This window comes from Plutella xylostella, chromosome 3 (assembly GCF_932276165.1).
Source record: "Plutella xylostella chromosome 3, ilPluXylo3.1, whole genome shotgun sequence".
Taxonomy (NCBI): Eukaryota; Metazoa; Arthropoda; class Insecta; order Lepidoptera; family Plutellidae; genus Plutella; species Plutella xylostella.
Window position 1 is genome coordinate 7,831,215 of NC_063983.1, and position 21,922 is coordinate 7,853,136.

The following is a 21,922-nucleotide window of genomic DNA, read 5'->3' on the forward strand; positions in this document are numbered from 1 at the left end:
CAGTCCGCTGAAAACTATTATATATGTATGACCTTAGACAGGTAGCCGGTAGTGGCTAGATGAGGAAGGCAGAGGACAGGGGTTCTTGGTGCTCTTTGGGTGAGGCTATGTCCAATGCACGATTACGGATTGATGACTTTATATCTGGCTTATGAAGATGATTAATGTCATTGATCTTTTTAGATAAGTATACTTATAGTATAGATAGATACACTCTACTACTACTTTACAGTAAAAAGTATATATGCTTCTGAAACATTATTACTTTTACTCCTTTTTGTCTCTGAAATGTAAAGTTAGTAAGGTGAATCATGTGAACCCACGACTTTTCAGTGAATGCCTTTGCCATCTCTTGTCTTTTATTTTAAGGCAACGAAGGCACTACACTGTAATTAGTAATCTTACGGAATTCTGACAGTTATCAATTTTAGACAAATCAGAGATCACAAACCTTTTTGGGCTGGGCACTTTTTCAATACGAGTCTGGACATCTGAGACTATAATATATTTTTTTTAGTCCCTGTATCCATTTTATTAAGTGCGGCGCTCCAAATTAAAAGGGGATTTACCTACGGTGAGAAATAATTACCGTACTAAATAGGTATATCACAAACAGTGAAAAATACAATTAAAGATAATCTCAATTATCTTATATAATTATCGCTGTCATAGAAAATATATCTAAAAACAACTAGTACTTAATTCTTTTTGAAACGGTAGCCGTAGTACGTAGCCTAATGAAAATCAGTCAATGTGACAGATGCATCGTGACAGTCATTGACCTCAGAAAAAATATATCTCATAAACCTCTTTGGTGATAGCTATCACCATAAAGTATCACATCATAGCACTTACACGTCCATATCTTGAAAACTCACTAACCGATTTTGATGAAACCTAAACTTGGTTCCTACGGTCGGAGGATCCTCCCTTTGCCATGGGGAAGCGCTTCCAGCATCTCCATACTGCCTTCCTAAGCTTGGACCATTTCCCACCACGCTGGTCCACTGCGGTGTTGGTCGGTTCACATATCTAGATGTTTTCCTTCTCCGTAAGAGCGATGGTATACATTGTACTTAAATTCAAAGAACTCATTGTTACCTACCAGGGGCGTATTTACCCTAGGGCTAAAAGGGCTACAGCCCGGGGCGGCAGGCGGCGAAGGGCGGCCCAGGGGCGGGCGATAGGCCGCCCTAGGGCTTTAGGTTGTAGGAATAAAAAAGTACAGAACAATACTTTAGGACGTAAACCTAGAACGGTCCTGTGCCATCTTTCCATATGTTGATTTCATGTCTTAAGAAAATTGATTTAAAGTATGAAAGCCTGTCTTTTTTTCCGCCTCGGTATTTTTTGGAAGAAAATCTAAAGAAAAAAAATTGCCTCACTCAGTCGCCCTGCACAAGTTTATTTCAAAACGTTCTAAAATGTTCTCGTCTATCCAGAAAAATCTATGCAAATCTATCACCACAATGTACTCCATAAATATGTAGGTCGGTAGGTACTACTCTACACTGACTGCTATAGGCAGGCTCTGGGGCGACGAAGTAGTGGAACAGATGTCGGAATAGTATACAATTTTTATCCAATTTGGGTACATTTTCTGAAGCGGAAATTAAATCAAACGCATTCCAAAAGTGTTATCCTACAGATCTCGCGGTTGATCTAATGGAAATGGATTGGAATCTTACTAAAGATTTATTTTGTTGTCTCAGGGACATGAAACTGAAGCAAGTATAAGGGAACTAAACTTATTATTTAATTAAAAAAATGATTTAAAAGTGGCATTCACTTATATCGAAATTGGATGCGAATATTTCTTAGCAGTGGTGGATTTACCAATAGGCCAAGTAGGCGATTTAGAGGGGCGGCAAATTTAGTAAAAACTAATCTACAGTTTTTTTTTAAATAAATTAGAATGGCCAAGTCTGACCCGCTTTGCAGCCACTAACCAAACCTATTTTTATTCAATAATAAAGATGTTCTAAATGTGCGAAAAATATTTTAAAAAATCTAAACCACGTATAAAAAAACACTTAGTATGAACGAAACATCTAGTTACTGACTAGACTTGATCTTTCAGCACCAATATCTTCGTTCTCCCATGCCTCATAACAATAAAATTTACACCAGGATATACTGTAGCCATGGGCTACATATCAGTATATGTTTCATCAATGGCTGCTCTGGCGGGTCATGGCGCCATAGGGGAAATTTCCATTCTCCTTTACGTGTACACAATCCATATATACATAAAAACGCACTATAATATAATAAGTATAACTGCAACTGCGGCTGCTGAATCATGCTCAGAAGCTTGTCGCTTTTTCATGCTGCTACAAGAAATTTACGTTTTTTTATTGTAAATTCGACACAACGCTGGCTTAAATTAATGAGAGAAAATCGGGATTGGCAAAACCCTGAATAGAGTAAATTTGAGACGTTGGTCAGCCAGAAAAGAAATATGTAATAGTTTAATAGATTTTTGGCACGCAGTTATTCAGACTTTGAAATCAATCAAATATATTATTACTGAAATGGCTGTAACGCGCCAAGAAGCGGCGGGAATACTTTCTAATTTGGAGAAACTGGAAACCGCGGTAATGGTAGTTGTGTAGAATTTTGTCATAGTACCTACTAAATCAGTGATTTTTATATATTTTTTTTGGATTAAACATTTAGGGGAAGGACACTACGGGAGGAGTCTACCAAACATTTGCACTTTGCAGCTTAATATTTCGTAAACCAATTACTGAATCAAAAAATAGTTTGAACAGACATTTAATATTTTTGAAAGACCTATTCAACGATACACCAACGACACACCAACAAAAAAAAACATCCCCACTTTCTTCTTCTTATTATCGTGTCGATGACAAACCAACAAAGTCGCTAAATAATACATGACCAGAACTGGGCCACTTTACGTGTATGGAAGACACGCGAAAAAAATAGTTCAATATTTTATTACACTACTTTTTCGAGGCTATAAGGAAAAAGTTATAAGGTATATCTTTGCAAAATGTCAGCTTGATATCTTGTAAAATGTTTTTTTTTATTTTTATCATTTTTTGATGGGGCGCAAAACTACAGGAGCCCAGGGCGCGCAATCTTTAAATACGCCCCTGTTACCTACATGTCAGCGCCGAGATTCGAACCCGCATCTCTTGCTTGAGAAGCGGGCGCTTACCCGACTGAGCCAGTTGGACTCGCGCACTGAGTGTTCCGTACAAGTCTACTTAATTACCTGAGGTAGTTTTCCTTTTAATTTCATCATTATGTACATCTATATGAAATATCAGCTTGATATCTTTACCCGTTTCCGAGAAAAAGGGTGGTGACAACAAAGTGTGATCCTATAAGGGTTCCTTTTTTCCTTTTGAAGTACGGAACCCTCAAAACGAATAGTGACAATCGGATCAATCGTTTCGGAGATATGCGTGGACAAACATACATACCAACAAGCATATAAACATACATAGGTACATAAACATTTTTAAAATTTTGAATATTTGTTTATTAGCCCTAATATATTGTCATATGTCAATATGGTGCAGTTCCAATAATCTTACATACATAACGAAGATAACTATATGTACTTACCGAATAGACAATATTTTTTTGAAATTGATTAAAAAGGTTTATTATCCCTGAATTTTGTAGGAAGTGATGCCATGCTAAAGAATAAAATAAACCAATTAAAATTAATTCGTTACATTGGTCGTGAGTCGTGATCCTACTTCATATTATAAATGCGAAAGTTTGTAAGTGTATGTGTGTATGTATGTATGTATGTATGTGTGTATGTTTGTTATTTCTTCACGTAAAATCGGCTGAACCGATTTTAATGAAATTTGGAATGGAGTTAGCTGACACCCTGGATTAACACATATGTTACTTTTTATCGCGGAATTCCCACGGGAAAACTTATTAAGGCGAAGCGAAGCTCGCGGGAACAGCTATTATATTTAAATATTTGATATTTTTGTATTAGTTTACTTGAGCAAGGAAATATTTAGATTTATCTTTTTGTATAAAAATATTAAGAAAAAATTATTGCCCAGAAATGGATCGCAATTTTTCCTTTTTTCGGTAAAGAACTTTTATAGTAGCATCACTTATAAAATGTCAGAATTCTTTCCAATTAAAAATTAGAGATTAGACAAATACAATTAGTTATACAATAAAAAAATAATTAAAACATAAAATCCTACAACAATAGTTGGTGCTTTTAAAGTTGTGACTGTTGTGAGTAAGTATTTATTTATTTAATCATTTATTGCACAAATATAAAAATAAGTGTACAAAGAGTGTAAGTAGGTACTTATAGTAGTTTCCAAATACTTAACGGTGACAATATGGCAAACTGGTGCCGCACTCCGGGAAGTGACATAACTCCGCAGTCAGCACCTGCAACTTTCATTGCTCCGTCCATCCTCCGTCCTCCGAGCCCGGCCGGGGGGCGCCGGGCGGAGGGCGCAGCGTGCGCGGCGCGGGTGCGTGGCCCGCGCTCGCTCCGCAGCCGCAGTTGTCGAAAGGTCGCCCTCGCGCCCGCCGTCTCCGCAGACAGCATAACCTAACCTCTTTTGGCGCGCAATTCCCCGCAATGTCCGCGACTGAAGAACTCTCCGGCATCCTCTCCCGACGACAGGAGATCAATGAGAAGCTAGAGGAGGGACTCGAAGTGAAGCCCCAGTACAGATTCGTGAATGTCTACACGGAGTTTCACGAGTTCTCCAGAAAAGAAATAAAACAATATGAGGCGACCTTCAACAAGTAAGTTGGTTTTATTGTATTTTTTAGCTCGCATGTGGGTAGCTGGCCGAGATAAGTATCTGCCTTTAGGCGACCTTTAAGTTGATTCAGAAATTTTATTTATAACTCACTAACTATATGAATAAGTAAATAAATTCACTTTTATTTTCCGAAATTATGAAACTGAATGTTGTTCCGCTGAGCGACTTCGCAAAGTAGCTAACGAGCTAGTTTACAAAGAAATTTACTTTCCTACGTACTTACTTAAATATTCAAAATTATAATGACTAGTTTAAAAATTCTTTACACTTTTGCTTTATTTAAAATACTACCTAAGTAATTTATACAAGCAAGCATTCATACTAGACGTTACGGTACGATGCGGTGTTATCATTATCACCGTTGTTTATTTTGAAAAGATAACCAACCACCAACGTAACATGCTGACTCTGACACTGTTAGTTGTTATACACTTATACAAAAATATTCTAATATTTATAGTAAGTACTTAGGTACCTAATTACCTATTTATCATTTCGTATTTCTGAATAAGCCAATGTATGCATAATTTTATTTAATCATAGGTAGGTATATTAAATTATTTAGTCGCTCAATGTTTTCAAACTTTAGTAAGTACCTAAGTAACTAGGTTCTTTAATTCTGACAAACTTAACTTAACTGTACAATACGAGCTTAAAAAAAATTTGTAATATGTATTTGGCCGTTAACTTTAGTAAATAAGAACCTACTTTAGTCTGTCTCCAGTCCAACCTTCTTCTTACATGCAAAAATTTAACAGACATTGCTCATTCAAAGTATGTCAGACTTGTATGGCCTGTCTTACTTGTAAAGCTTTAATTAAGTATAATAATTCTAATTCCTCTGATCATTGTAAATAAAAACAAAGAGATTCACACGATGCCTTCGGGAGATAATTTGATAAATAGTAAACGGATTTATGTAATTGCATGATTTTGCTTTTACTAGAAGTCGTTAGATATTACTTAGGAATATCTATAAATTTATTAGATATTATTAAGTAGGATAGATAAAATACAGTATATATCAAGAAGAAAATCATTAGATCTGAGCGATGATGAGAATATAATTAGGAAGGGAGGCACTAACGTACTTATAGGAGAAGCACCTAATCGTCTTCCTGTTGTATGTATGTAGGTAGTTTATAGAAATGGATGTAATCAACAAAACCATACATTATATACATGAATTACACATATTTAATTAGTAACTAGGTATGTGTATTGAGATGGATGCAACTAAATGGCAACGATTCGTCATTTATTCATAAGCCAGCATAAAAATATCTACAATTTACCAGTTTTAAATGTAGTTTCGGTTAATTTACTTTGAATTGAATCATATATGTTGTAAATGTTGCAATGAATAGCGGTTCTATTGTATATAATAAAGCTATAAGTACATAATAGCTTAGAAAAGCGTACGTCCTTACTCTTTCATCATAATATAAACACAAGGGTTGTTGCTGCTGCAATTTTCATAAATTGAAGTTATTAAAAGTTAACGAGAAAATATCTATCAGGACCTTCAGAAGAACTTCGCAGACTGGACGAATGTGAAATAAGATACACAAGATTTAATGTACACATTTCATTCAATTAACTTACTACGTTACTACGACAGGAAACAGTCAATGGGGGCGCGTCTCGCTAAATGAATGGACATGAATCAACGGTACCTATACCAGTTTTACAGACAGCTGATTAGTCACTACATCATGATTCATGAGTCAAATGTCGTCACATGGACCAGAATTTACCTGCAGAGAAAACGTAAACAAAACACGTCTGTAATTTAGGACGGGATCACACACACTTTCATTGCTATGCTAGAGGGTGACTCTATTATGACATAATTAAGTTTCGGACCGCTACTGTGCGAGTGCAGGAGCCACGACTCTATCTCGTTATATTAAACGTGCCGGTTGCACGACAGCTCTCGTTCGTTTGTTTTTCATCAGTATACATAGAGTAACCCTCCTAAACACACGTTATCTCTTGTTGCCGGCTCCATAACCCCCATGGCACAGATAACTAAATAGCATGGGTTCTGTGTGAAATTTTAGGGCTGCGGGCGGATGCTCCTATTACGAAACCGAAGTAGGTGCCTATAGCTAAAATAAGACTAATATTCCACGTACATATTTGTTCCTTTGTTACGATACCGTCTCCATATCGGTTTAGTTTAAGTTTGCGTTGCCACCATAATCTACATGGTTCGTCTAACCATGTAGATTATCTACCACTACCGCTGGACTCCGTTCCTCAATTCGTAGACCGAAAAAATAATTAAAGGTAATGAAAAAAAGTATACGGAAGGTACGATAAGTTATCTTAATATCTTGAATAAATAAACGAAATAGCCGATAAGATATTCATAAAAGACCATCTAAAACTATTCATTATTTATTTAGTTAGATACCTTCGGAAGTCGACTATTAATAATTTGTTACGTAGCGTCGCTAATCTATGGTGATATACTGATACGGGTGATATAATGTTTCGGCAAAGTAGGTGAATCAGAAATTGGAATTCAAGTTAAAACTGTGTTACAGTAACCGGTAGAGTTAAGTGGCACCAAGCCAGGTTTCTGATTGTAGACATGGAGTCGCCATATCTCCACGGTGACGTTAACAGCTTTAACTTGTGTAGACCTCAATAAATGCTTATAAACCACATCACATCATACTAAATTAAGGTATATATTAGTCTATGGTATAGCTATGGAAGTTTCATAGTACCTACCTACTTATCCATAATAATATCGTCGGATTTATGCCCGATTTGTCCTAATGAAACGGGCGGGCGGGCCTTGATCTAGTCATAATATTTACGTCCAATTGAGTTTAGTGGCCTAGTCCCACTGCAGACCTGGGTTGGCCCAGTTTCGCCTGAATGCTCGCATAGCCAATGCCATCAAACTGTTGGCTTCTGAGCTGGATTAATTATCAACACACAGCAACAGACTTCAAACGGTTTTTGTGACCCCACGAATTAGGTCACTAGCAGTTTGTTGCCCGATTATTTTGTTATTGGCATTAAAACGATTTTAATTTGTTACATCAGCTATGGTTTATACTTACAGTGTAACACTCACCTACCTACCTAATTGGTTTTGAACTTTTTTTGGTTTCGTAATAATGTTCGTTATGGAATCCAACGAAAGTGAGTCTACATCATAACAACCCACCGTTTTCCGTATTCAACATTTTGGAACTTGGGCAAAGAGCCAAAATTTAAAAGGGAGTTATACCTTCCGAATTATGTTATGCAATTAGAAAGATTGGTATTTAGGTTTAATATCGTGAAGATCGCATTTTAAAGTATGTTACACAGACATACGGACTATCCTGAACATAGGCAGTGCACGGTATTTTATACTAGTAGGCACAACACCATCTAGATTTACACTTCTACACCGGCAACCTTAACAATCTAATGTCTTCTTCGCATACCTAAGAGTTCAATGTTCAATAGATAATAGAGAAACTAACAACAATCGCAGTATTCCCAGTATGCACCTTGGCACTACAACGGCATGGCATAGTGTTGATGCAATTCTATGCAGTCAGGTATTGCACAAGTGCCACAATCGCTGCGAAACAATCCTTTCACAACAATGACAAGAGGTAGCTAATAAACGTTTTTCTATTGATTCGAAAACAATATATTTTCTTCTATTGCACGGAAGGCGTTACGAAAAAACACGCATTTATATTCAAAACTGTTGTGAATTGTGAATTTTAACGCCGACATTGCGCACTATGTGTGGGTTAAATTATAGTCTTGTTTCGAAAATAAGGTCACCGGTTTATATTTTCCCTTTTCATGGTAAACTAATAACAACAATGTTTGCCTTTCTAAGTAATGGAAGTCGTAGTTACTGAGGAAGCGGCCAAATTTTGTATCACAGTCAGAACTTTATGCCTAATTATTTCTAGTGCTTAAAACCATAGGTTCTTTGGTAGGTTAGTGGCGGGACCATAATGATCTCATTGCATACCTATATAAAACAAAGGTATACTATAATTATGTACAGTGTGACATTTAATCTCATTTAGTACTGGTAAGTTGCGGGTTCAGTTACACTTAGGTGTCGTTATAATAAGTGTATGTAATTTAATACCTACCTTATTTGTGTCGCCTCGTGACTACTGCGTCAAGCTTTGATAGGTGCGAGACTCGATATGACTCCCATTAGTACTTAACAAAGCTATACCACCTATAGTACTCTGGACCTGCAGGGCACCTTAAGGGCACAATGCTGTTGCAAAATTTGTTTGCTGGTCACTATAGACTTTTTGAAAAGGGAAGATTTTTGAGCGACTTTATAGCGATGCTATTTAAAATGCGTCCACTGCTGCTGGACACGCCATACCAATAATAGTGCACTAATACATTATCCTCGACTATACTGGACTGATCATGGTCAGCGGGGGATCGGGTCGGTGGCCGTCCGACTGTATTGTACATTAATGGTTTTCACCAGAGAAATGGTGATAAAATCTAATTCAGCTCTAGCTTTTGTCACCGACACGCTAAGAAGAAGTACATATTTAAATCGTTTACCCTAGCTTTAGGTAGTATAGCCTATACATAATTACCCTTACCCTGACTGGGTAAGTCAGTATGTAGCCATAAATCACATAAATCTGATATTGAGAGTCGGCGCGTGCACAGCCCGCGGGCGAGGCTCCCGCGACGCTGCCGTATCGCTATTTTTATGACTCACATTTAGGGAACTACGTTTGTGGTAACATGAAGTAAAAATAAATAAAATATTTATTTTGATGTTTATCAATAATAATGTAGTAAGAAATATAGTTCCCTTGATGATGTCACTGGGCATACCATACCCTAAAAAGAGAGATGTTACCTACAAGTTCTACGCATGAAATCTCCAAAATTCTGAAATGTATTTGATTACTATACTTAGGTACTTGAACGAGAGCAAGTGTTATTAGTTCTTCCTTTTGCAAAATTTATTACTCACAGCATTTTTCTTCATGCCATTTTGTTGTTACTGTACCTACTGTTTAAAAATATGTATAATATTACTCACTTTAACACTATACTAAACTAAACTGTGAAACTAAATTAAGGCGATGTTTAAACTGAAGTGGCATTTAAATAAACTGTGGCTAAAATTAATGGCTTCAAGTTATTTATTTGCAGTTATTTACATACATTTATCAATTAGTGAAGTTCTAATGGTGTGTGAACGATATAATGATACATTATGGACGTACATACACCCATAATCGTATCTATAAAATTCACTGATTAAAACCAGATTTTGCTTTTAAAAGTTTAACTAAAACAGATTGAAGCAATAGGTATCAATATCAACTATAAACCAGCACCATAGCTTTGGTAGATGATGTTGTTCAATACAAAACAGTCATTTTACAACGCCTACACATATAAATCAGGAATATTATACAATATAAAATACAATGACAATAATAATATAGTGTCTGTAAATGGATACCGGGTGCATTGCCTCACTGTGGCGGGTGAAAACCATTTCCTATTGTTCTAGGTGTAAGAGAAGATGACTGCATTTTTTTCTATATTTAAATCGACTAACAACATTCTACGTGATTCTGTTGTTTAATGATCTCAGTATATCCCTGTATAGGTACTTATTACGAAAAGAGATGAGCTATTTGAAAGTGGACTTATGGTAGTTACAATGGACAATGGATGGCTGCATGATGATGTTCTTAAAAAGATCGGTGAGGATGATGAAGGTTTACCACCAGCCATAAAAATTTATCTCTTTGGGTGTTTAAGTATTCCAGCCTAGGCTTTTTTGGGTATGAAGATAGATTTTATTTGTTAATCAGGCGAAAATGAATTTTATAGTTAGGTACTCTCTCGACTCTTTCAACTCTTTACGGTTCTACCTTTTTTGGCATAAGATTTTTTTGCCTAATCTCGTATTGCATAGTAACGTTTGGTCAAAGTCTCGTTACGCCGAAAATCGTATGGCATAAATCTCGTTTAGTAAAAAGTTATTTCGCATAACATTGTTAAGCCTAATAATGGTATGGCCAAATCTTGAATAGCCTAATAATGCTATGGCATAGGTTTATACAAAGTAATAATATTCGTTTGGCTTTAACTTTGACGGAGCGTCTCCCTACATAACGCAAACTGGTGCCTTGTATTGTTTTCACTGTTTGGAAAACGCTCCGCTCCGCTCCGCTTTGGTTTTTATGAACATGTGCACCTAACACGCTCCTCCTCGCTTTGCTCGTCATCGCACCTATCTTTAGGTTTCGATCTCATGGGGTTTGTAATAATTACATTGGTCGTTAACTTTCGATTCTTTGATCTTTCAATATCGTGATTTTCGGGATGTAGGAGAAAAATACCACAATTTGTACATTTACTACATACTTAATATATTATTTATTAAGATAACATTAAGAGAAACAAGATTCCCAGGTAGCACAAAATTGCTGCTTAAGCGCTGAACAAGTGCTGTATAAGAATACCAATGCTGCAATATAGTATTTAAATTGGCTGTATTATAGCTGTAGTGGCTCTGTTTCAGCCAAAAAGGGCCCCAAATTAACCAGCCTTTGGTATTATAATGGCTGAAAATTGGCTGTGGTTTACGTTAAAAAAGGCTTAATTAAAGCTGCAATAAACTCTTCCTTAACGTTTCATTCTGCTTAAGATTATCATATCCAGCCCTTGTGCAGCTTTTGACGTACGCGGTATCCAATTACAACTTTTTTTACAGCTTTCCATATGAAAATATTTATTATTTTTTAAATATTTCCAAAGACGTCACGTCATAACAAGAAAAAGAAAGAAGTTGATATTATTTAACAGTGCATCCATTTTGAATAAAATATTGTGTTTGGAGTTACGGTAAGTTGAACCAGTGAATATAATAATAAGTTCAGATTCTGATTGCGAGTGCAACTTTATCGTGTAGTTTATACTAATTTATAACAAATAATTGATGCGCCCTTAGAAGTATTTAAATATATTGAAAGAAATGTGTAAATAAATTTCGAGTGAAAAAGCGTTTTGTAAAATTTTATTTGTAATCATATGAAATAACCTTTTACGACCGTATTTTAAGTTGAAAAATGAGTAATATTTGAAATAAATGTGTAGTTTTGCAGAATATTCGATTTAAAATTTGATTCAAAATTATTTTTATAGGTTAGTTATGGCGTCCATAAAGTTTTCAGCTTAAGTCGTTGAAAAAATATACTGTGAATCTATTTGCTGTAAATAATTCTAATAATCAGCCACAAGCTGCTTATGTTCTGCATAGAATACTTTCATTTACACTTTTAGTTTTTACAAGGTTTTGGGGTACGCTGTTCTAATTATTATTGAGGTATATCGTATTTCAGCAACTACTTTATGCAGCATATCGGGGTTCATAATGGGGTTCCTCTGACAAATAATAAAAACCGTTTCCATTGATTAAATAGGTACTAATGGCGTGTGCAATTATTATGAATATTAAAATAATAATCGATAATGATGTACTCGTAAAAATAATATGTAGCGTGACAACCAATACACACATTTTCATTCACAGTGTCAGACATGCAGCAGCATGGCAGCAGCAGCAGCAGCGATCTGATGACAATATTACCCAAATTCTGCAAGCCAATCAAACATTGCTTCTCAATGTGTGTAGCACAGTCTGTACCTCATCTCATAATAAAAGTATTTATCTTGGTATAATATTGTTTTATTTTAAAATTTAATCCAAATAGGTATGTAGAAGAGGTATTGAAAACAATTCACATCCATGTTGAATGGAAACAAATTTAAAGTGCACATCCTTAGGGGCTTAGTATATTCCGATTATAAACGGTTCGTTCAATTTATTGTCATGGATATTACAGAGTATAGGCCAAAATTCCTTTTTTGAACTTTTGAATATTGGCAGCCCATCAATATTTATGTTTAAATTGATCGTACCAGGCACTAATTTCATACTATCCAATATAGTTTGTAGACTGTGAATCAGACTTTGGTGCCAATACCTTCTCCGATGTTTTTAAAATTTATGTGCCTGGCGGTTTTAAGCAATGTCCTTGGATCACTGGGTAAAGCGTTGCGTATCTTTTCATTTATTATCTTTGTTAATTCTTTTAAAGCTACTTGAGTAATATTGTGTTCGACGGCCCACTTTTTTATTTTTTCTTTAAAATGTAATGTTTTTTTTAACTGATTCAATTCTCCTTGATTTTCATCATCTGTACTACTGGATGTATACAATTCTTGTGGAGACTGGGTCACAAAAGAACTGGAAGTACTAGGATTTGCAGGAATTATTTGTACGGAATCGTTATTAATATTGTCTCTTCGACCTTGATCAAATGACGATTCTTGTGTTTCTTCATATCTTGATAATTTTCTTTTTATTGCACCATTTCGTTTTCTTTTTGACCAGGGAATGTCCATAGTTTCTTCTTTTTTATTTAACTGTAAGTATCTGTATTAAACAATGAATAATGATTATGACTGCAAGCTACGGACCCCAACATAAATTGATTTACTGATGTTGGGAAGAAAAGCTGCAATGGAATCATCAAGAGCAACAAGTTCCATAAGGGTTTACCGGGATGCGATAATCTTTATAATAGTACGCATAAATGACACTATGTTTCTATAAGAATCATAAACCACTTGTAAAATTACACAAATCAGCTTTGCAACCAAGCTGTTATAATAAACGACTCGATACGCTTCTACAGCTTCAGGAGTAATAAGATTAAACTTTGAAGTATTTTAAGCAGCTGCGGGCTGTTTAAAGTATTTCTTTTACAGTTTTAACCAGACATCTGCTTATTGGTATCAAAATAGACCACAAGTAGTGTAATGGCTTGATAAAAGATGCCTTCAAGATGATACATCAGCTTTTAGCGTTAGAAAACCACTGGGGCGTACTGTTAACCAGTTGTCTGTATAAAAGAATATGTTTCAGCCATTCAACAGCAAAAAACGTTATAAAACATTAACTATGAACTCGTATGCAGCCCACAGCTTAATAACGTATTTTAGATTAACCTTTTACCAACCATTAAGTTATTAACTTATTTCAAAGCTTTATAACAGCTTATTGAAAGTACGAACACCATTAAACATCTTATATAACACTTTTACACTTAAATAAGAGGCAGGTTCGACATCTAATCAGCCAGTGTGCTACCTGGGTTATACATAGATATAGACGAACATAAATTTGAGCAAACGAAACTTAGGTGTTTAAAGATTGTGCCTAAAGAGTTTTAGACATAACGAGCTTTATGCCACATAAGTCTTGGCAAAGTGATGGTTCGGCCAAAAAAGTTTAGACCATACGAGTTATGCGAAATGAGTTTTGGTCAATAAAGATTGTGCCAGATGAGCGGAACCCACTCTTTACAGCTAAACTACTCGTTAAATACAGTTTTGAAAAGTTACTTAAATCTGTGAAAACTTAACTTTAAAACACACCAGTCAACCCTCTTAGCCAAAACTGCCGAACTGCCATAAAATTTTCGAGTGGGATCGTTCCTATAAAGTGTGCATATTATCTTATTCATATCCTCTCGAAGTGGCTAACTGGTTCACCGCGAACTAACCTTGACTGTACTTGGACAATGCCACTAGACTGTACAACTAGTAGGTAAGTGCCAGAGAATAATGGACAGCTTACACGAGTAAATGGTTTTACAGTGACGGCCATTTAGCAGGTTTTTGAGTGACGCTCCTACTTGACTAATGACTAGGAACTTGAATGGTTAAAGTTGCTATTTTTACACGAATAGTAGTAGGTATAGGTTACCTTGTACCTTAGGTAATCAGAAGCACATACCTAAGTAGTGTTATATTTTTCAAATCACCTATCATAGTGTTCGTTAGTAGTTCTAGGACTCTATCCGATTGAAATACTTAGATAAAATGCTTAATAAAAATTACCTCTTAATTATTGCCAAATTAATGCAGTGCAACAATCATATCCTACTTTAGCTATTAGGTTAAACATAAAACATAAACATGGTTCAGTGTAATACCATATGCATGCCAGTTGGTCGGGGGGACGTAGTAAATAACGTGCAACTGCAAATACACTAGGACAAGGTCTGAACCTATCACGATTACACGTTGCCAGCACCCAGCACCAGCATATTTGATCATTTATTAATGTAATGGCACGTATTATGGGTTATAAGATATAGGCCGATATGAATAAAGATCACTGAACACTGAACATTAAAGAAACGCTGTCAAAATCAGTTCAACCGTTTTTTATAATTCGATATTAGTACAGTTCAGTGGTCTGGCAAGCTTTGCGCGCCCAATGTATCCCAGAATCATACATCACCATAATTCAGGACATGTATACTAATGTACTCACGCAGGTCAAAAACCCGGCTGGCCTTAGCAAACATTTCCATGTCAGGGTGGGTGTACACCAGGGGTCAGCGCTTAGTCCGCTACTGTTCAATATATCTATGGATTATATCACTCGTGAGATTCAGGGACCGACTCCGTGGTGCATTCTGTACGCAGATGATATAGCACTTATATCAAGAAGCGCATCCGACCTACAGGGGACTTTTAACCGATGGGTAGACGAAATTGAACGTCACGGTCTACGCATAAGCCGAACAAAGACGGAGTATATGGAATGTGACTACGGTGGCACAGATGCCCTAGGCTGTGATATTACTATCGAAAACACGCCGCTGCCTAAAGTCTCACAGTTCAAATACCTCGGCTCTGTACTGACCACAGATGCAAATGTAGACGAGGATGTCACACATCGGGTGAACACGGCATGGTTAAAGTGGAGATCCCTAACTGGTGTACTGTGTGATCCCAGAATGCCAATCAAAACCAAAGGCAAAATATACATATAAGACCGTGGTCAGACCCGCACTAATGTATGGCTCAGAATGCTGGACTATGAAGAAAGCGCATGAACAGCAAATGCACGTGGCCGAAATGAAGATGCTGCGCTGGGCTGGTGGTGTCACGCGCCTTGATAAAGTGCGAAATGAGCACATCAGAGGGTCCTTCAAAGTCGCACCAATCGCAGAGAAGCTAAAGGAAACCCGACTGAGGTGGTTTGGGCATGTTATGAGGCGAGAAGATGACTACGCGGTAAAGAAAGCCATGCACATCCCAAGTCAATCGAGAGGAAGAGGACGACCACCAGCAACATGGTGGTCCAATATCGAGAAGGAGCTGAAGGAGATGAAAGCCCAAAACCTGACCACATCGACAACCCGGGATAGAATATCCTGGCGCCGAAGTACGAGGAGGCCCGACCCCAGCTGAACTGGGAAAAGGGCAGGAGAAAGAAAGAAGGATATTAGTACAGTTCACAGACTCTGCAGGATCTTTTAGAATCCATACTTCTAAACACAACAACAACTTACATTTTATGCCAAGTATGAAAAAATGCAGTATACCTACTCTAACTGTAAAGAAACCATGATTGGCTAACAATCATCATGTATGTATGAGTAGAACAATACCGACCTGTCCGGCCCCTAACCTGCCTGTTTCTGTCATCGACTAAAACGGACTCGACGAAATAACACGCTTTTAGCATAACAAACAGTTTCATACATTCATACACAGTTACAGTTAGAGACGTAGGGACAGAAAATAACTGAATTTAGCACAAGAGGCCATCCAAAACGGAATTAGAAACACGGAAGGCTTTTCTTAGCCTCAAAATAAGGAGGCAAATCTGAATGTTACGTAAGATTCGGTATGCCACCTTACTGACATGCTAACTAATGTTTATGGGTTTAAGAAAGTTACGATTGAATTAAATTAAGTAGTGTTAACTAATTCTTATCAACATTATGACACCGTTAAGCAGGTGTAGTCTAATGAACCATTTATTTTACCGACATAGGTCAAAAGCTTAGAAAAAGTAATAACAGTTTTACGGCGATAATATATTTTTGTGCTTAACAGAGATAATATCGCTTTCAGCATTAAGACCACCTACTTTTTTAGTTCAGACCAGGTAAAATAGGGATAACACTAGTAAATCTAACGTGGAACAACGCGTACTCGGGTGTAAAACGTGGTATGAAACACGCACAAAGTCATCTTTTCTATGAATGTTATTCCATAGATTCAGATAACATCTATCCATTTATCCAAGTGTCAAGGTGCGAATGAGATTGAGTTTTTTTTTTAACTTTCGCTGTCATTAAATTAACGATACCAATTAATGGTCATTAATATCTGATTTCTACAGAAGCTATTATTACGTCAAAGAGCAATAAGAAGATTGTCGTGGCAGTGTACGGGACAATTATCAAGAGATAGTGAAATGGCACAGAATAGATACAGTTCAGTAAAGAAGCAACACTATAGTGTACTTACATACCTACTTACCTACATATAAAGTGTTTATAAGGTCTGTATTATCGGGCTTACAGCCTTAGTCTAGCCAAGTGTGCGTTAAGAATATAAAGAAGCTTTAGCACAACTTATAACAGCTTGAGAAAGAGCTAGCTGGGTATTCCTCAATAATATCTCGGAGTTACTTGAATACTTATGTCTTAAGTTGTCGCCGCGACGCGTAGTAGAAACCTATTCCTATCCATGAGGTGAGACCCGTCACACTCGTCTATGGCTGCTCCCTGACAGGGTCATCCTTGGTGAACGCCACTGCACCGCACTAGCACTGTGCGATAATCACAACAAGCGATGGAGATGCACCGTGAGAACTGTGCGAAAGCGTGCCGTATCTATACAATAAATACGACAGTGCCTACGTGTTGCGTCTCTTACCGTAAGAAATTAGCATTCACAAGGCGAGGACACTTTCTTTATGAAATAGTGTTGTTACGGCGCGTGGCATTGTTATCTATTTGCCATTATTATTGGTGTTACAAGCGGCGTTCGCTCCAATACATACAAATATAGACTGCGTGGTGAATATTTTATACAACATAATTAATACTTTATAGTAAGGTAGGCAATTTAATGACGCCTCATGTCTTCGTGACCGGAGTAATCGGGTAAAGCGTGAGTAGCGTGACCTCACTAACCTTACCCAATCTAGTGCTATTGCCAACTCCTACCAATATGCAGAATGCCAATAGCCGGGAGCAAGGGCCTGAGTATGAGTTGCACCGAAGCCAGGGCAAGAGTACGATAGTAACGTACTAACGATGATAATATAGGCGTAAAGGTAGATAGATAGTAGGTAAGGCACAGAATGCCTACCAGACCACTACATGAAACAACCTGACCTTCCCAACCCCCACTTTCCAAACTTAACATCTACCTCCTAAACCTGAATTCCCCTCATCCGCAGATTCGACGAGGGTCACGACGGCTACCTGGACCTGACGGAGCTGAAGCGCATGATGGAGCGACTCGGGGCTCCGCAGACGCACCTCGGCCTCAAGGCCATGATCAGCGAGGTGGACGAGGACCACGACAGCCGGATCAGCTTTAGGGAGTTCCTGCTTATATACCGGTAGGATATTGAATTATCTTTTCAACGACATGGATATATTCGTTTAATGTTCATTTTAACGTATTTATGGCGAATCGCGCTATAGTGACGTTTATCTATAGGTATACGACGATAACAAACCCGTGTAACGACAGCAGACATTGATAAGGCCAGTACGATCAACTCTAGTTTGTATAGGGTCGCTGCTACAGAACTTTATCAATGTTTTGTCAAGTCATAACATAACCGAACTTTTTAAATGTTTGTTACAACCGTCTGCCAAATACAGAGTTTATGAGCATATTTCTGCATTCTTGGAGGAGGTCTATGTTACAACAGTGAAAAGATACGGGCTTGATTTCTAGATAGGTACTTGCAGCTTATAGGTGTGCGTACGTAGACGTACCTATACGGATGCGTGATGGTTATAGCAATTGAATGATTAGAGTCAGAGGATGTGTATCATGATCCTACGTATGAACTGTAACTATAACCGCTGTGTGGATGTCAAGGTGACGATGACGGTTAACTGTGATGTGAATATAGTTAATAATAATATGTGGGAACATCTCACGTGAATGCGATTGTGTGTGCAATGAAAAAAAAAGTATAAAAATTAAGCGCAGGTATATTTATTATTCGAAATCAGGCTGTACCTAATTTCAACCGTAAACTTGAAACTAACAAGCTGACTCAAGCTACTGAAGTATAGCCTAAATAATTGTAATTAGTAAAATTTAAATACCTAACAAAATCCCCAAGTGTCTTGCAGTTCCTATACACACTCGTAACGAAGCATTGCAAGGATAAGCGCGTTAAGAGATATGTTACGAGTGTGATCTGGTTACAGTTACACCATATATCTTTCTGTATATGCCAACTGTTACCTAAGCTGCAAGAGTTATTTAGGTATAACATTAGTCTAGACTAGATACGCTAGATAGGTACTTTTGAATTGCCATTGAAGTAGGTACTGTACCGATCAATCACTATCAAGCAATTTATAAAACACATAACATCATACACAACTATAGTGACAATTAAATGGCAATATAAATCTAGTCGTTGGTAACGAATGAATCAGACTTGATGACTAAAGTTTTATTGATTGATGTTATGACCTCTTATAGACTTCCTGTGTGTCATATTGTTAACTTACCTATAAGACGAATATGTATATTACTATATTTATGTTATGATAATTATGAGAACAGAAAATATATAATATAATCATCCATTATACATAAATATGCATTCCAGAGTACATACAAATTAGAAATACCAGCCCAGACTTATCATCTCTTAACATCTATCGAGATTACGTTTGCACAAAGATGGTTTGACCCCAAGACGGTTTTTATCATTATCATCGCTAGTATCAGCTGACTTGTACTGTGTACCTTCAATAAATCATCTTTATACTCGTACCAATGCATGATGGAACGTAGACACATTCTAATATCATTCGTTGTACTTGTTTGATTACTTAGGTATATTTACTTTTCTCTGAATTGTAAATGCGCTTTCACGTTTGTGAAAATATTTCATAAAAATATTGAATATGGTGATCTGTTGAAGCCAACAGATTCCAACTGATCCTTATGCCGCTCTGTTTACCAACTCAAAACTTTAACAATAGTGTCCTTAGTCCAACCCTCACCAATTATTTTACAAATCTCTTTCTCCATGTTACAGGAAAGCTCGTGCGGGCGAGCTGGAGACAGACTCCGGGCTGGAGGCGCTCGCGAGGCTCACCGAGATCAACGTGGACCAGGTGGGAGTCAACGGAGCTAAGAACTTCTTTGAGGCCAAGATTGAAGAACTGTCCAAGTCAAACAAGTTCCACGCAGAAATCATACAGGAGCAGGAGGAGAAGCGAAGAGATGCCGAGGAGAAGGCCATCAGGAGACTCAAGTTTAAAGAGAAAGCTGCCCTGTTTCAACAGGCATAGAGTTTAAGATTACTTGTTGTTATGTCTAGTCTGTAAGCTGTTACCATGGCTTAAAATAATTTCGATACTAAAATATATTGTCGAGTAAAATTAATTATACAGGTGTCCCAATAGGTTATGTAGATTAGAAGGGAGGTGATAGGAGAAGTCACAAAGGTCACCAGAAAAATAAAACCCTTCTGGGAATTTAAAAAAATAATGGCATTTTGAACATAAAAAATTGCTGTGTTTTAAAAAAAAACATCAATAGATCATCAATACCATTTATCAAATTGAAATAAAATCAAGGACTATTTTTCTAGTGACTCTTGTGACCACCTATATAACCACCCTTCCCAGCTACGTAACCTTTTGGGACAGCCAGTATACCTATATCTTTAAAATGACTGAGGATGCCTAAAATTAAAAATAAAATGTTATACTAAATGAATTTTTTGAAAAATTATTCTTGTTTGTGTGAAGGGTGTTTGGGGTGAGCATTAATGTTAGGTACTTATATTGAAATCATAGAAAAATATTTACCACAGTTTCTTGCTTTTATTTGATGGACATAATCTATTTACAATTTAGATATTATGTATTTAAATAAGTTAATTTAAGTTTGTATATTAATAATTTGATGTTTGTGTTTAAGATACTATTGTGATGTAAGTAGTGCAATTAAAGAGATATTGTATATAACAGGATTATCCCTTGTTTTATTTCTAACTTATAGACTTACATCCATGGTTATTCTTAGTTAATATATCTAATTTAACTATAATCAGAATCAGCTGAATGCCATGAATAAATTTTTCTTGGCTTATCAAGTTTAATATGACACCCTAGAAAATTATAATTGAAATTACCTTTGTCAACTTTCATCAACATTAGAGGTGTTCATAGCATTTGTGTCTTCATTGGCTTGGTTCTCCACTGCTTTGTCAGTTCTCATCACGGGAGGAATGTTCTCTATGTCCAGACCTTTCGGTAGAAACCGGCCCAGTGTATCCATGGTAGTAACATTCTGAAACATTTTCCAAATCATATCATCTCAGGTTCAGTAGTTGAAGTGAGAGAGAAAAGTTATGATGATTATTTAGTAAGAACTTTTCTCTTAATGGTTGGGTCTATGTAAAACTTACTTTTTTAATATTTGTTTCAAATGCACGCCCTGGACTGGTGAATTCCTTAATCTGCCTTAATTCTGTAGCTCTGGAAAGGACATAATGTTCACAGTGAGTCTATGTGTACAAACATGTGTACAAACTACTAGTTACCTATGAAATACCTTATCATTTACTCCATATCAAGAAAAACCATAGTACCTAATAAATCTAGACTGTTAATAACTTAATAAACCCATTACAAAGATAGAAATTCAAAAACTCACATAAAATAAAGAAGTTGATTAGTTGTAGTAAGTTCATTCTGCAAATCTTGCCGAAGTTGGTTGAAAACTTGGTTAGTAGACATTTTTCTTGTGTTGTTGCAACTTTCAGAATTTATTTATCCTGAATAGCAAAACAAAATTACGAATACCGATGCAAAAAAATAAAATATTTGTTTAATTTGTCGTTAATTTCTGTTTGTTTTGAAAATTTAACAAACATAACCTTCATAAGAAACCTCAAGATTTGACAGATTCACAGACAAGCAGATATCTTGATGAGATGATAGCGATGATCTCGGAATACGTTATCCTGAATACATGAAAATTGTAGCCGGAAATATGCT

The 21,922-nt window shown here is 36.6% G+C and overlaps 2 protein-coding genes across 2 annotated transcripts; one reads left to right on the forward strand and one right to left on the reverse strand.

Moving 5' to 3' along the window:
• Positions 1-4,481: 4,481 nt before the first annotated feature.
• Positions 4,482-20,892, forward strand: LOC105388095 (EF-hand domain-containing protein D2 homolog). Its single transcript, XM_011558944.3, has 3 exons — positions 4,482-4,773; positions 18,112-18,276; positions 19,951-20,892. The coding sequence occupies exons 1-3, from the start codon at positions 4,604-4,606 to the stop codon at positions 20,204-20,206; spliced, it is 591 nt and encodes a 196-aa protein (XP_011557246.1). The 5' UTR covers positions 4,482-4,603; the 3' UTR covers positions 20,207-20,892.
• A 111-nt stretch (positions 20,893-21,003) lies between these two features.
• On the reverse strand, positions 21,004-21,813 carry LOC105388094. Its single transcript, XM_011558943.3, has 3 exons — positions 21,579-21,813; positions 21,331-21,400; positions 21,004-21,212 (listed from the first exon to the last, which is right to left on the reverse strand). The coding sequence occupies exons 1-3, from the start codon at positions 21,659-21,661 to the stop codon at positions 21,060-21,062; spliced, it is 306 nt and encodes a 101-aa protein (XP_011557245.2). The 5' UTR covers positions 21,662-21,813; the 3' UTR covers positions 21,004-21,059.
• Positions 21,814-21,922: the final 109 nt, after the last annotated feature.